Raw genomic sequence first — 11,477 nt, 5'->3', positions numbered from 1 at the left:
TCCAAAAACAAATTTATAAAAAACCATTGTAAAAAAACATATAAATACTGTAAACAAAATCTTAAAAAAGCGGATATGTAAACGTTGGAAACCACCTCTCAAGAAGACAAAATATTTAAATTAAATTGTATTTTGAATTCATTGAAAATAGTTGGTTGAACGTTTTTGGCTTTCAACCAGCTATAAAAAGACAAATGGAAGTGCAATGCTATTAAAGGGTAGATTTTTTAAAGTGCAATGCCTTGACATGAAAACAGTTTAAAAATACAACATTGTAATAGAAAGAAATAGAAGTATGACGCTATAATAGAGAACTAAGAAATTGAAAGTAAGATGTTATAACAAATGTATAATATATTAGCAATGATATAGAAGGGCGACAACTACAAATAAGTTCTAATAGTAGAAAACATATAAGCCGGTCTAATAGTTGAATTACTCGTATAATTTACACTGCTGTAATCAAGTAAAGTAGTAATCATCACAAAACAATACTATAAACAAATCAACAAACTACTAAATTATATCTTCTTTTATACTGAAAGTAATTGAGTATAGTAATTAATCAGCAACACGTACATATTTTTTTATGTATAACAACATGTAACCCATGATAATAACATACTTCCACCTCTTAAAAGATAATAGTAATATGTAACAAATAAAATACAACACAACACAACAACAATGAACTCACCTTACAGCACAATATACATAAAATTGATCACAAACAACAATCATATTCATACCATATCGTTTTTACTTAACAGTCTCTCCTTTCATAGCAACCGAAAGGGCAGCAAGACTTCCTTCTTTTTCCACAATCACTCCAGGCATAACCACACCTCGACTCCCCACAAAACCACCTTCTTTAACCTTAATCTTCCCAAATTTCACTTTACCCCCTTCACCTTCATATATATGTCCAAACAACAAACTTTCTCTCCCCACAGATCCATACCTTTCAATACTCACCATCTCAGGGTTCAACACAGCACCCATCCCATCCACATAAATCCCTTCATCCCAAGCCACTTCTGAACCCATCAACTTCATCCATATCCCAAACATAAACGAACCACCAGTCATTTCCATGAAATACTCCCCAACCAATGTCCTAATCGCCTGCCATACTGTGTCCATATACACTCCTTTACTCCAAATCATCACACTTTCCCCTTCTTTCTTCTTCCCCACAAGAAACCACTTCATTACAACACACATTAATCCAGATAAAACCCCGGAAACGGCCCACAAAAATGGTAGCATCCAATATAACTGTAGACCATGTTTCCCTTTCAAGAAAAAAGTTACACTAAGTGGAGTGAAGATGATCAACCCCATTAGAAAGTAGGGGATGAAGATTTGAAGTATGGGTTGACCGGTCAACATCCATAAGGTCTTGTACCATGATCTTGTGAGTGTCACCTTTTCAGCTTCCTTTTTTACCATCACATTTCCCATTGGACAACCGGTGAGATCGACTTTTACATCAGATTGATCCAAGAAGCTTCTCCAAGCTTCCGAAAGCGGTTTGTTGTTGCGTAAATGTTGGCAGATTGAGTAAACAACCGATCTTCCATGATCCATGGAAGCACTCTGGGAGCATGACGTGGCACGGATAACATCAACTTCATGACATCTTAGAAACGGATTAAACTCCAACTTTTCAGATTCTTCTTTTGTGAGTATTTTGTCGATAGTTATCTCTCCGATTTCCACGTAAGGGTATTCCTTTTCGTCCCATGGCTTTGTACAATCAAGCGCAACCTCACGTCCATTTTCGTCATTTGGCACTTCACGAAATTGAAATTGAAGAACATACCGAACTTTTTCAGAATTCACTCGACGACTAAAATCATCTTCTAGAAAAAGAAGCGGGCGTTTGTCATTTTCGTCTCGTGGGATTGCACCGGTTTCAGGAGGAAGTATGCCTGTGGGGTCCACTTTTCCGGAATCTTCATTTATTGCTTTATCAAAAGGTCTTAACTTAAACTTCACGTACATTTCCTTTCCATCTTTGAACCTAAACAACCTGCAAATGTTTGAATAGTAATGGAGGTCGGCATAGGAATCGGCTTTTCTAATGGAATCCCACATTGCATCCCTTACATGAGGAGCATGTTTCACATGCTCTTCACGTGCCTGTGCCCCACACACCAACCATGAAGCAAAGTCACCAATGGTACGTGCATGGAACGCTTTACCAGTCTTTAATGTCAAATCAAGAAGTGGAGAGTGTTCATTATTTGAAAGTATTCTTATTGCTGCACCACGTGGATCAAGCCTGGCATCGTCATCTGAACTTAAGCAATTGCTATGCCGGAGAATGACGGAATAGTTGATTCCGGGGGAGAAAATATTGTGGTCAGGGAATCCAGGAATGTTTCCATAGAGCTTTAGAGTTCCCTTTCCACATGCACCGATTCGATGAAAGTATCTTGCTTTCACTTTAAGGGTGGCAGCAGCTAAGTTTGCAGCAAGATTTCCAAGGACTTTTTTGTACTTTTTGTCCATTTCTTCGATTCTGTCATCTAAAACATGAGTCATGTTTTTAACCATGATCGGAGTTTGAGATCCAACAAAAACACCGCCTGTTTTGAGGATGGAATTCATGGGAGCAATTGAAAGAGCACCGAGAATGACATTGGGCTCAATAACAGCACCAGGTAGGACAACACCTTGGGACCCGATTACTGAGTTCTCTTGTATCTTCACATTTCCGTATAAATACCCTTTTGAGGTGTAAACCCCAGGGACAATCCGACTAAAATCGCCTAAATGGACGCCATCACCGATTGACACAAACTCTGGAATTGGAATCGGGTTGATTGCTCTTATAGAGCAATGATGACCGATCTTTGCTCCTAAAAGACGAAAGTAAACACAGAATGCTTCTGTCCCAGAAAGGAATTTTGCGAATTTTAAATGGCAGGAAGTGGATAGACGATTGCAAAACCACATGATGAAATGGTTTTTATGTTTTGATTTTGAGAGTATATGAAGCAAGATGGAAGTAAGGAAAGTGAGGATGATGCCATGAGAGAGGTATGCTATTGCAATGGTGAAGGAAAAAGCTAATGGGTTTGTAGGAATGTCTTTGAAGATGATGACATATGCAAGAACATTGAAAGGAAGCCAGTGAACAGATGCACATAAGCAAAGAAAGCTGAAGTGTTGTAAAGATTGAGGCTTTTGAGATACCCAAAGGTAGATTATGTAACAAATGGCTGCAGATAGAGAGCTTACAACACCAACCATGTAAATCCCAAAAATGTGGTAAAAAGGCTCATGTTTGACCTCTTGTAAGTTAATACCCTGCAATCAAGGTTCAGAAGTAGAAGTTATTATTGTCAACTTAAAAACAAATCAAGAAAAGAGATTAGTACATTAGTAAAACATACCTTTTCAAGTATAGGAATCTTGGAAACCTTAAATTCACGTTGACCACCTTTGACTGTTTGCAAGGCAGGAATCATAATCCCATCTTCTACAATGCTGCCTTTTTGAATCACAGCATAAGGACCAACACATGAGTTTTCCCCAATTTTGATTGGCTGTAAACTCAACACACCATTTTTGAACTCATGGCTTTGTATCAAAGCTCCTTCTGCAATCACTGCTCCTTCTTCAATGGTGACTAAATACGGGTCCGTGATATCAATGGTGTCAAGCAACACAGATGATCCAATCTTTGCTCCAAGAATCTTAAACCACAACCTCACATACACTGTACCCTTTAAATACACTGCCAGATTTCTAGATGCAATGTCTTGGACTTTGTATAATGTCCACCATTTCACAAAGTCGATTGACCAAATGGATGTATCAGGGGTAAGACCGTAATTAGGTTGAAGAAACGAGTTCCCAAATAGGCCGATGGTAACACATGAGGTAAAAATGTAAAACATCCAAACAAGAGGGGCACATGCTAAGGAGAATAAGTAACCGAATTGGGTTTCATGGATTAGAGAGATGAAAGCAGAGACCGAAAGATAGATTGGAATTGTTAACAAGAACGAGATGTATACAAGACCAAAAAGATGGGAAACCCAAATACCAAACTTATGAATTGAAGAAGGTTCGATTGATGGTTTAACAGAACGTGTCTTGTACTCAAGGAGATTTGATTCAGGATGTGCTGACTCAGCACAAGATTTTCTTATAAGATCTTCCGCGAAATCTGCCAGGTCATCAATACAGGTGGCTGTGAAAATGTCGATTGCACCCACAGGAATCTCGAGAAAAGAAGTGAAGATCTGAAAGAAGTTTCTTCAAAAAGTTAATGATTTCTTTCTTAGATATAACAGAGACATCTTCTTTAATCACTTTCGGGGTATTTGATTGAATCAGAGATTGTTTCTGTGTGCATATTTTGATTACTTGCAACTTCCCCTCAGTGAACTGTTTTAAACATTCAAACCTTTTAATCTTCCCTGATGTTGTTTTACAAATGCTTCTTTCTTTAATAAACACAATTGAAGCAATTGTAATCCCATGCTCTTCTGCCACATGGGTTTGAATTCGTTCAATTATTTCTTCATTGGGAACCGAATTCCCTCGAACCTCTGAAATTACAACTAACCCCATGTCTGAATTTTCAGGTGTCATTACCCCTTTAGCCGATAAAATCTCTTCAGGAACACCTACAACTGCACAACAACCAGGTCGTATAAACTCAGATGAGGACTCAACTGTCTTTTCAACATCTGAAGAGTATATATTCCTTCCAGAAACAATAATCATATCCTTTATCCTCCCTGTGATAAATAACTTTCCATCAATAATCCTTCCCAAATCACCACTCCGAATGTACAATTTCCCAACTTGCCCTTCAAGTTGGTTGCCAAAAGTCTTCTGACTCAACTCCTCCATCGCCCAATACCCAACACCCGCACTTAAACTACTTACCCAAATCTCCCCTTCTTTTCCATGTTCTTTATGTTCTTCACTTGTCTCAGGGTCAACTATTCTAATGTCCATGTCAGTATCATTTGAATTCACAAACCCACAACAAATCCTTCCTTGCCAATCTTGAAAAATCGGTTCCCCATTTCCATACGCGCAACTAATGTAAACCGAGTTCTCAGCCATTCCATAACCAGGAGCCATCACCTCTCGAGAGAGCCCAAACCCCTGAGTCAACTCAATAAACCGTTTTAGGGTTTTGGATCTCACGGGTTCAGCAGCCACCATGAGAAAAACCATGGAAGAAAGATCGAGTTTCATGATGTTTTCCTTCTTGGATACCAATCTTCTTATCAAAAGCTCAAAAGCAAAATTCGGTCCAGCACTATGAGTAGCATGGAACTTACTCATGGTTTGGAGCCATAACATCGGGTTTTTGATGAAAGTTAATGGAGAAAAGAGTACACCTGTTCCACCACTAACCATTGAAGTAAGAAACCCACCAATGAGCCCCATGTCATGATACTGAGGTAACCAACTTACAAGAATTGTATTTGATGTACTTTTGTATACCTTACGCATCAACTTCACGTTATGAACAAGTCCCCCATGTGTAATCATGACCCCTTTCGCATCTCCAGTTGACCCAGATGTGAATTGAAGAAAGCACAAATCTTTTGGAAGAATCTTATTTTCTTTCACTAATATATCATCATAGCTGATGTCATCACCACCTTTGAAGTTCTTGATCCAAGAATCTGTATGCAACCATGGGAGATTAGGCCAGGATGGTAGGTTTTTTGTTTTCCTAGTTAACATAATCTTGTTTTTTGCAGAATTTGTTTTGACAAACACATGGTAGCTGAAAGTTGATAAGATTGCAACTGCTTTTGTTTTTTTGGCGATGTTTTCAATATGAAGAAGTGATTGGCCTCCTGTTTGTGATGGATCAGGAGGAATGGCGGGAACTGGTATTACTCTTGCTCTCAAGCAACCAAAGAAGGCATCGATGAATTCTAAGCCAGGTATGTAGACTAGAAGAACTCTATCTCCAGGGTGGATATTTGGCTTATTGTTTGTTAAAAGCTTGTGAGAGATATAGGAAGCATTAGCATTTAGCTCTTTGTATGTTCTTCGAGCTATTGTTTCTCCTTTATCGTTTGTCCAAATGTAAAGTGTCTTATTTTTAATGCGCTCATGGTTTCCCCAGTGTCTTAGATAACCATCGATTGATGTGATATCTGGAAACTTTACACCTGGTTCTTCATCTAGTTGTTTGGCAATCCATGAATGAGTGTCTGATTTCATAGTGAACAATCTCTGCAAAATATTGGATTTTATTAGTTAAAAAGTTTTTGATTTTGGAGCTGTTTAGTGGTTAATATCTTGAATTTTGTACCTTGATGTATGGGAATTTGGGCTCTGGATTGTTAGTGGCGAAATGCTTCATAACTAGAGAAAGAGCATATGATGAATTCCTTTCTGTTAGCTCAAATGCCATTAGCCCTCCAACATAGAAAGTGTTGTTCTGACCTTGGAGTTGGTGTTCCAGTTTCTCATAAAACCCATCCTTCATTTCTGCATTTGATTCAACAACGTTAGTAAGTTTTTCTAGGAAGTATAAAATGGAAACCAAGATAACATACTATACCTTGACTGTTGACATGAGGAAAGTACTTAAATCGTCTTTGTAGAATTACTTTCTCGACCTTGCCCCCAATACTTGTGGCTGCATCAATTGCTAGCTGAATGACTTTCTTACCAACAATATCAGCTGAATTACCATAGGACCAAAACAAGAATATATTCGTGTCTGAGTAGAATCTTTGCATTGCGACAGGATTGCCTATAGTTTTTGGATCTTCCATGAACTCCTGGAAGTAATAAAACCCAACTGGAATATGCTCCAATCCATCTATCTTCAATACAGTAGTATAGTAATCAATAGTCTCCACTTTACCAAATAATTCCTTCTCAAAATCACTTAAATCCATAGCCTCATTTACAGTTTCTTCTGCAAAAAACAGCAAAACGATTAATCAAAGCAACCCTAGTAAATTAGAACCGGTACAAACTGACAATTGACAAACAAACCTGTTGTTTTTGAAGGTGATCTATAGATCTTTCCATTTTGTAAAGGGAACGAACCAGAGACGACGAGTTTATCGAATTCCATATGTTGCGTTTCACCATTGACGATTTTGGCTTCGATTTTAATGGTGTTACCATTGCGATTGACTGATAATACTTGCATATTACAATGAATTTGTGCGGGAAGCTTTTTACTTATCTTATCCCAAACGCTCGTATACCCGCCTTTAAATCGCCTGATCTTTCCCGCCATTGAAGTCCTTGTGAATTCATGAACGTAAGCATAAGGCATATCCTGTACAAATCCATAACCTGAAGCCGTGAATCCATAGACAACAGATTTAGGAACTGATTCGAGTCCGTTAGATTTGAGAAACGAAGGCGTTGGTTCTGAAGCAATATCGCTGACTGCGTGCACTCCGATTCGGCCTGTGGCGTTGGCTTCATCCTGGAGTTTTAAGGTTAGGGATATAACGGAGATGTAATCGTCTACGACTTTTGTGTCGTCGTATTTTCCGGTGGTGTGAATGACGGCGAACTTATGAGTGTCTAATTCCTCTGTTTCAGCTCCGATTTCTTTAGCCAGATGAAAGATGGTTGGAGCACTATTTGTAGCTAACACTTGACCTCCTAAATCGTATATGCTCCCTGTTACAAGTTATACAAGTTACAACCAATCTTCTTGAATGTAAGATATAAAGCTGAAATACAGATTACCTCATTCCATCTATTAATGGTACGTAACAAATTTTTATCAATGTAAACGTAAAGTGTTAATTTATGATTCTGTTTTACTTTTCCCTCGAGACCTTCAAAATCAACCGATGGCGTTGATAAAATGTAAGATATAAAGGGTTCAAATAGATTTGAGGGATGTACCAACATAATTTCCCTTAAAGAGTATAGTTCTGTAGGACAAACATTGGGTTGTTGATAACTTTAACTAATTAGCAATAAAAGTTAAATGCATGTATACATAAAAGTCGTTTTCTTTAGAACTTCACTTTCCTAAGAACCGACCATTTAGCTAATCCTGATTTGTAGTTCATTCTTAAAAGTCGTTTATCTCAGAACTCAGAAGGTGTGGAGAGCCATTTCATTTCAAATAAAAAGCATATAAGTATAAAAACAAAAAACAAGATTATTAATTAAGATCTTGTTAACGCGTGACTTGGAATTTGGTGACCCGAATGAATAACCTGATCCGAAACAAAGTGAAGAAAACTCGAATAGTGATTTCGAACTGGCCTAAAGCCGTAATCCTTATGTGGTTTTATTGTTTTTCTTTTGTTTTCTTTTGTGACAGATCTATATGTGGGAAGTTTCCCAAAGACACCATGATGAGGGTTTTCCGTTATCTTCATACATAGCCAACTTGAAGACTAGTTTTATGCAATTTTTTGTTATGTTCATAGCTTTTATGTCGTGTCCGTTTTTAATTATGCACCTAAGCCTCGACAATATAGTAAAGGCTAGCTAGATGCCGACAAGCCATTATATTCGGTCTATTTGTGTAAATAGATGTAAATCTAATGATTAGAAAATGTACCTTCAATATCTACAGATTCACACATGCCACCTACGGACCCATGTTTCTCAATAACAATCACGTTAGAGTAACCAAGTTTGCATAATGCATAGGCAGCCGATAACCCACTTGGGCCCGCCCCAATAATCCCAATCCTTGTGTCTGTTTGAAAACAAGGATGTAGCTTCGAGAATTGATCATCTATCACTGCATCCATCTCCATATTTTCCTAGTAATTAAATATTCCTGATCATGAAAACACAATTATAAAAGTGATAAGGGTTCAAGTCTATAAGCAACCATGGTTGTGAATTTCAGTTCTATTCGGTTAGACTATTATATACTTGATTTAAATTTTACATAATGTTTTATAGTGCGGGCCAACTAGAGTTAACTCTTTCGAAAAAAAAGATTTACTTTAAGTTTTGACATATGATAAAAAAAATATTGGAGGAACCTATTTCATTTCATTTTGTGTGTCTTCGAGACAAACAATTAAAATGGAATGATGAGTGAACACATCGGTATATGTCCCATTTTGTACATCATGTATTAGGATCACGAAATGGAACATGTGAAACAATGAAACAAAAGCAAAGCTAAGATACATGATACCTTCACGAAGCAAGCAAATTAATATGCAGAAAATAACCCCAAATATATCTGCAAAAAGTAGTTTGCGTAAGCTTCTTTTAGTCCATGAGATGGTTTTGTTTATTGTCATATGCTAAAACTTTAATATCTCGTGTTTCTTTTATACTAGTAGTAGTGGTGGTCCGAGTATCCAAGTCATCATTTTGTAAACTTGTGTATATTTCAATAAGCAGTTAGTTAAACATTGGGTTTGGACTTAATACGTATTAATTAACGTAATTAATTCAATTCTTAAGGCTTGGAACTTGGAAAGTTTCCGTATATGATCAAATGGTCACTTATGTTGAACAATTCAATAAATTAAGACTTTAACTCGGCCAGTTATTTCAACATTTGAGCAGTTTGATTAATCAATTTGTGGACTTTACTAATTACAAGAGAGAAAAAAAACACATGCAGAATTGGTCTCCGAATGCTAGCTAGGTATTATGGCAATATAAAAATATTAGACAAACACCCAAATTCAAATCATCCTAAACTTATCTTTCCTCCTTGGATGCCTTTTGTGCTTAGTGCATGTTACGAACCTTGTTGCAACGTAACATACTACAAAAAACCGTTCAATAATCATTTTTTGGTATTTCATAAAAGAGTAATATTTTTTAAGTAATCATGTTGTTTGATTACATTAATTTATTTTCACGAACAGTAGAGAGTTTACAAAATACGATCCCTAAAGGTATCCTAATTTACAAAGTAGTTAGAAAAGTAATTTTATAAACTTAATGGCACTTCAAAAAAATCCATTTTCAAAATTAATGCATGATGTGAGTATTTGGTGATAGTATTTAAAAAAAACTAGTCCTATTTTCGTGAAGAGGAGAGTTGAACGGATTGTGAAGAATGCATTAACGAATAAGAGTAACATGGTTTCATGCATTGAAAGATTTAGTTTGATCATAAAGCAAAAGAAAAAAAAGAATCCTGAACTTACATAGATTATTCAGAGCCAAGAAGCATCATCTGAGCAGAAGAATTTGGTGAGATGGAATGAGCAATGAGACGCACAGAACCAACATATATATAGAGGAGGAAGATTATAGAAACACGTAGAAAAAAACAACTCATGCAGACGTATACCCATAGGAATATCCATGCATGCATCATGGAATCCTTGTACGTTACTTATATCCGCTTCCATGGAAGTAAGGTTTCACGATTTTTGATGAATTTAATACTTGAATTTCATTCTTGATGGGATTCACTGAAATTTTATTTTGAAAAAGAAATGCAGAATATTTGGGGAGCATATGCTGCAGGCCCAACAAAAATTAATGGTTGCCTCAAATAGAAAGGCACACACATTGAGACACCAAGAAAGAGACACACATAAGTACAGCCATTAGGGATTGATTTCTTGATGTTGATCTTTTCAGAGTCCCTACGGATTCAAATTCAACTGTGGGGTTTAGCGTTAAATAATCTTTGATTTGTTGTTTCTCAAATGAATTTGTTACAAGTTGGAGGGTTTATTTTTTAAATTTTAAATAATATGGAAGTTCTAGGTCTCTTGATAAATCAAATAAGGTATTCGAGTTTATTTAGGTTTTTCGGTTTGTAATGAAATAAGGTATTAGAGTTTATTTAGGTTTTTCCGTTTGTAATTATGGTTTTGGGAGATACAAATTGGATCAAGAAAGATTGGGTCAAAACTTGTGAACTTTTATAAATGGGCCACTTTTTTACATGTTTTTTTTAATAAACTTAATTATTTGTTTTCCATCACTTTAACGAAAAAAATATTATGGATGTATTCAGGGGCGGTTCTACTATGGTGCTCATAGCGGCACCGGCAACCCCTATTCTTTTTCGGTTGCACTATAAAAATTTTCGAAATTTTCGTTTTTTTACTACTGTGCCACTACGTAAAAGAAAAATGTGTCACCGGCAACACCTACTACCAAATCTTGTGTTCGCCCCTTACTGTATTCCCTTATATATATACATTAAATATATATTTCCTTTTACTCACAAATCAGACTTTTATAAATAATTTTAGCAATGAAATCATGTGTCGCTTTTCCCAAAAAAAAAACAAATATATAATTTTAAACAAATTTCTAACGGATTAATGATGGATTATAGTTTGTGACTAACCCTAAAAGGAAACCATTATTTAAACTAAAAATTTCACAGCTAACCTGTTGCTAAATTTGGCACGGAGCTTTTGGAAGCGTTTGGGAGCTTCTAGCTTTTAACTTTTGACAAAACGCTCTAGTTTAAACAAAAAGCTTCGTTTGGCAGTACGAGCGTTTAGCTTTTAGTTTAAACAAAACACTCCAATTCTAAAAGCTAC

At 36.4% G+C, this 11,477-nt stretch overlaps 2 protein-coding genes across 2 annotated transcripts; both read right to left on the bottom strand.

Moving 5' to 3' along the window:
* Positions 1-601: 601 nt before the first annotated feature.
* Positions 602-4,194, bottom strand: LOC145119210 (uncharacterized). The gene is made up of 2 exons (XM_079054825.1): positions 3,405-4,194; positions 602-3,318 (listed from the first exon to the last, which is right to left on the bottom strand). Exons 1-2 carry the CDS (start codon positions 3,909-3,911, stop codon positions 760-762), a joined length of 3,066 nt encoding a protein of 1,021 aa, XP_078910951.1. The 5' UTR covers positions 3,912-4,194; the 3' UTR covers positions 602-759.
* LOC145121772 (uncharacterized) lies at positions 4,194-8,750 on the bottom strand. The gene is made up of 5 exons (XM_079057472.1): positions 8,549-8,750; positions 7,003-7,647; positions 6,560-6,922; positions 6,308-6,486; positions 4,194-6,228 (listed from the first exon to the last, which is right to left on the bottom strand). The coding sequence occupies exons 1-5, from the start codon at positions 8,748-8,750 to the stop codon at positions 4,195-4,197; spliced, it is 3,423 nt and encodes a 1,140-aa protein (XP_078913598.1). The 3' UTR covers position 4,194.
* Between the last annotated feature and the right edge of the window lie 2,727 nt (positions 8,751-11,477).

This window comes from Lactuca virosa, chromosome 6 (genome assembly GCF_052849685.1).
Source record: "Lactuca virosa cultivar CGN04683 chromosome 6, Lactuca_virosa_CGN04683_v6, whole genome shotgun sequence".
Classification (NCBI taxonomy): domain Eukaryota; kingdom Viridiplantae; phylum Streptophyta; class Magnoliopsida; order Asterales; family Asteraceae; genus Lactuca; species Lactuca virosa.
This window is presented reverse-complemented; position numbering and strand designations above follow the sequence as displayed.

Excerpts from the sequence above, each read along its gene's own strand:
- LOC145121772 (XM_079057472.1), bottom strand. The coding sequence starts at position 8,750 with ATGGAGATGGATGCAGTGATAGATGATCAATTCTCGAAGCTACATCCT. Across the intron at positions 6,923-7,002 it reads ATCACCTTCAAAAACAACAG|AAGAAACTGTAAATGAGGCT; the intron begins GTTTGTTTGTCA and ends TGTTTTTTGCAG. Across the intron at positions 6,229-6,307 it reads CCAAATTCCCATACATCAAG|AGATTGTTCACTATGAAATC; the intron begins GTACAAAATTCA and ends AATATTTTGCAG.
- LOC145119210 (XM_079054825.1), bottom strand. The coding sequence starts at position 3,911 with ATGTTTTACATTTTTACCTCATGTGTTACCATCGGCCTATTTGGGAAC. Across the intron at positions 3,319-3,404 it reads AGATTCCTATACTTGAAAAG|GGTATTAACTTACAAGAGGT; the intron begins GTATGTTTTACT and ends CCTTGATTGCAG.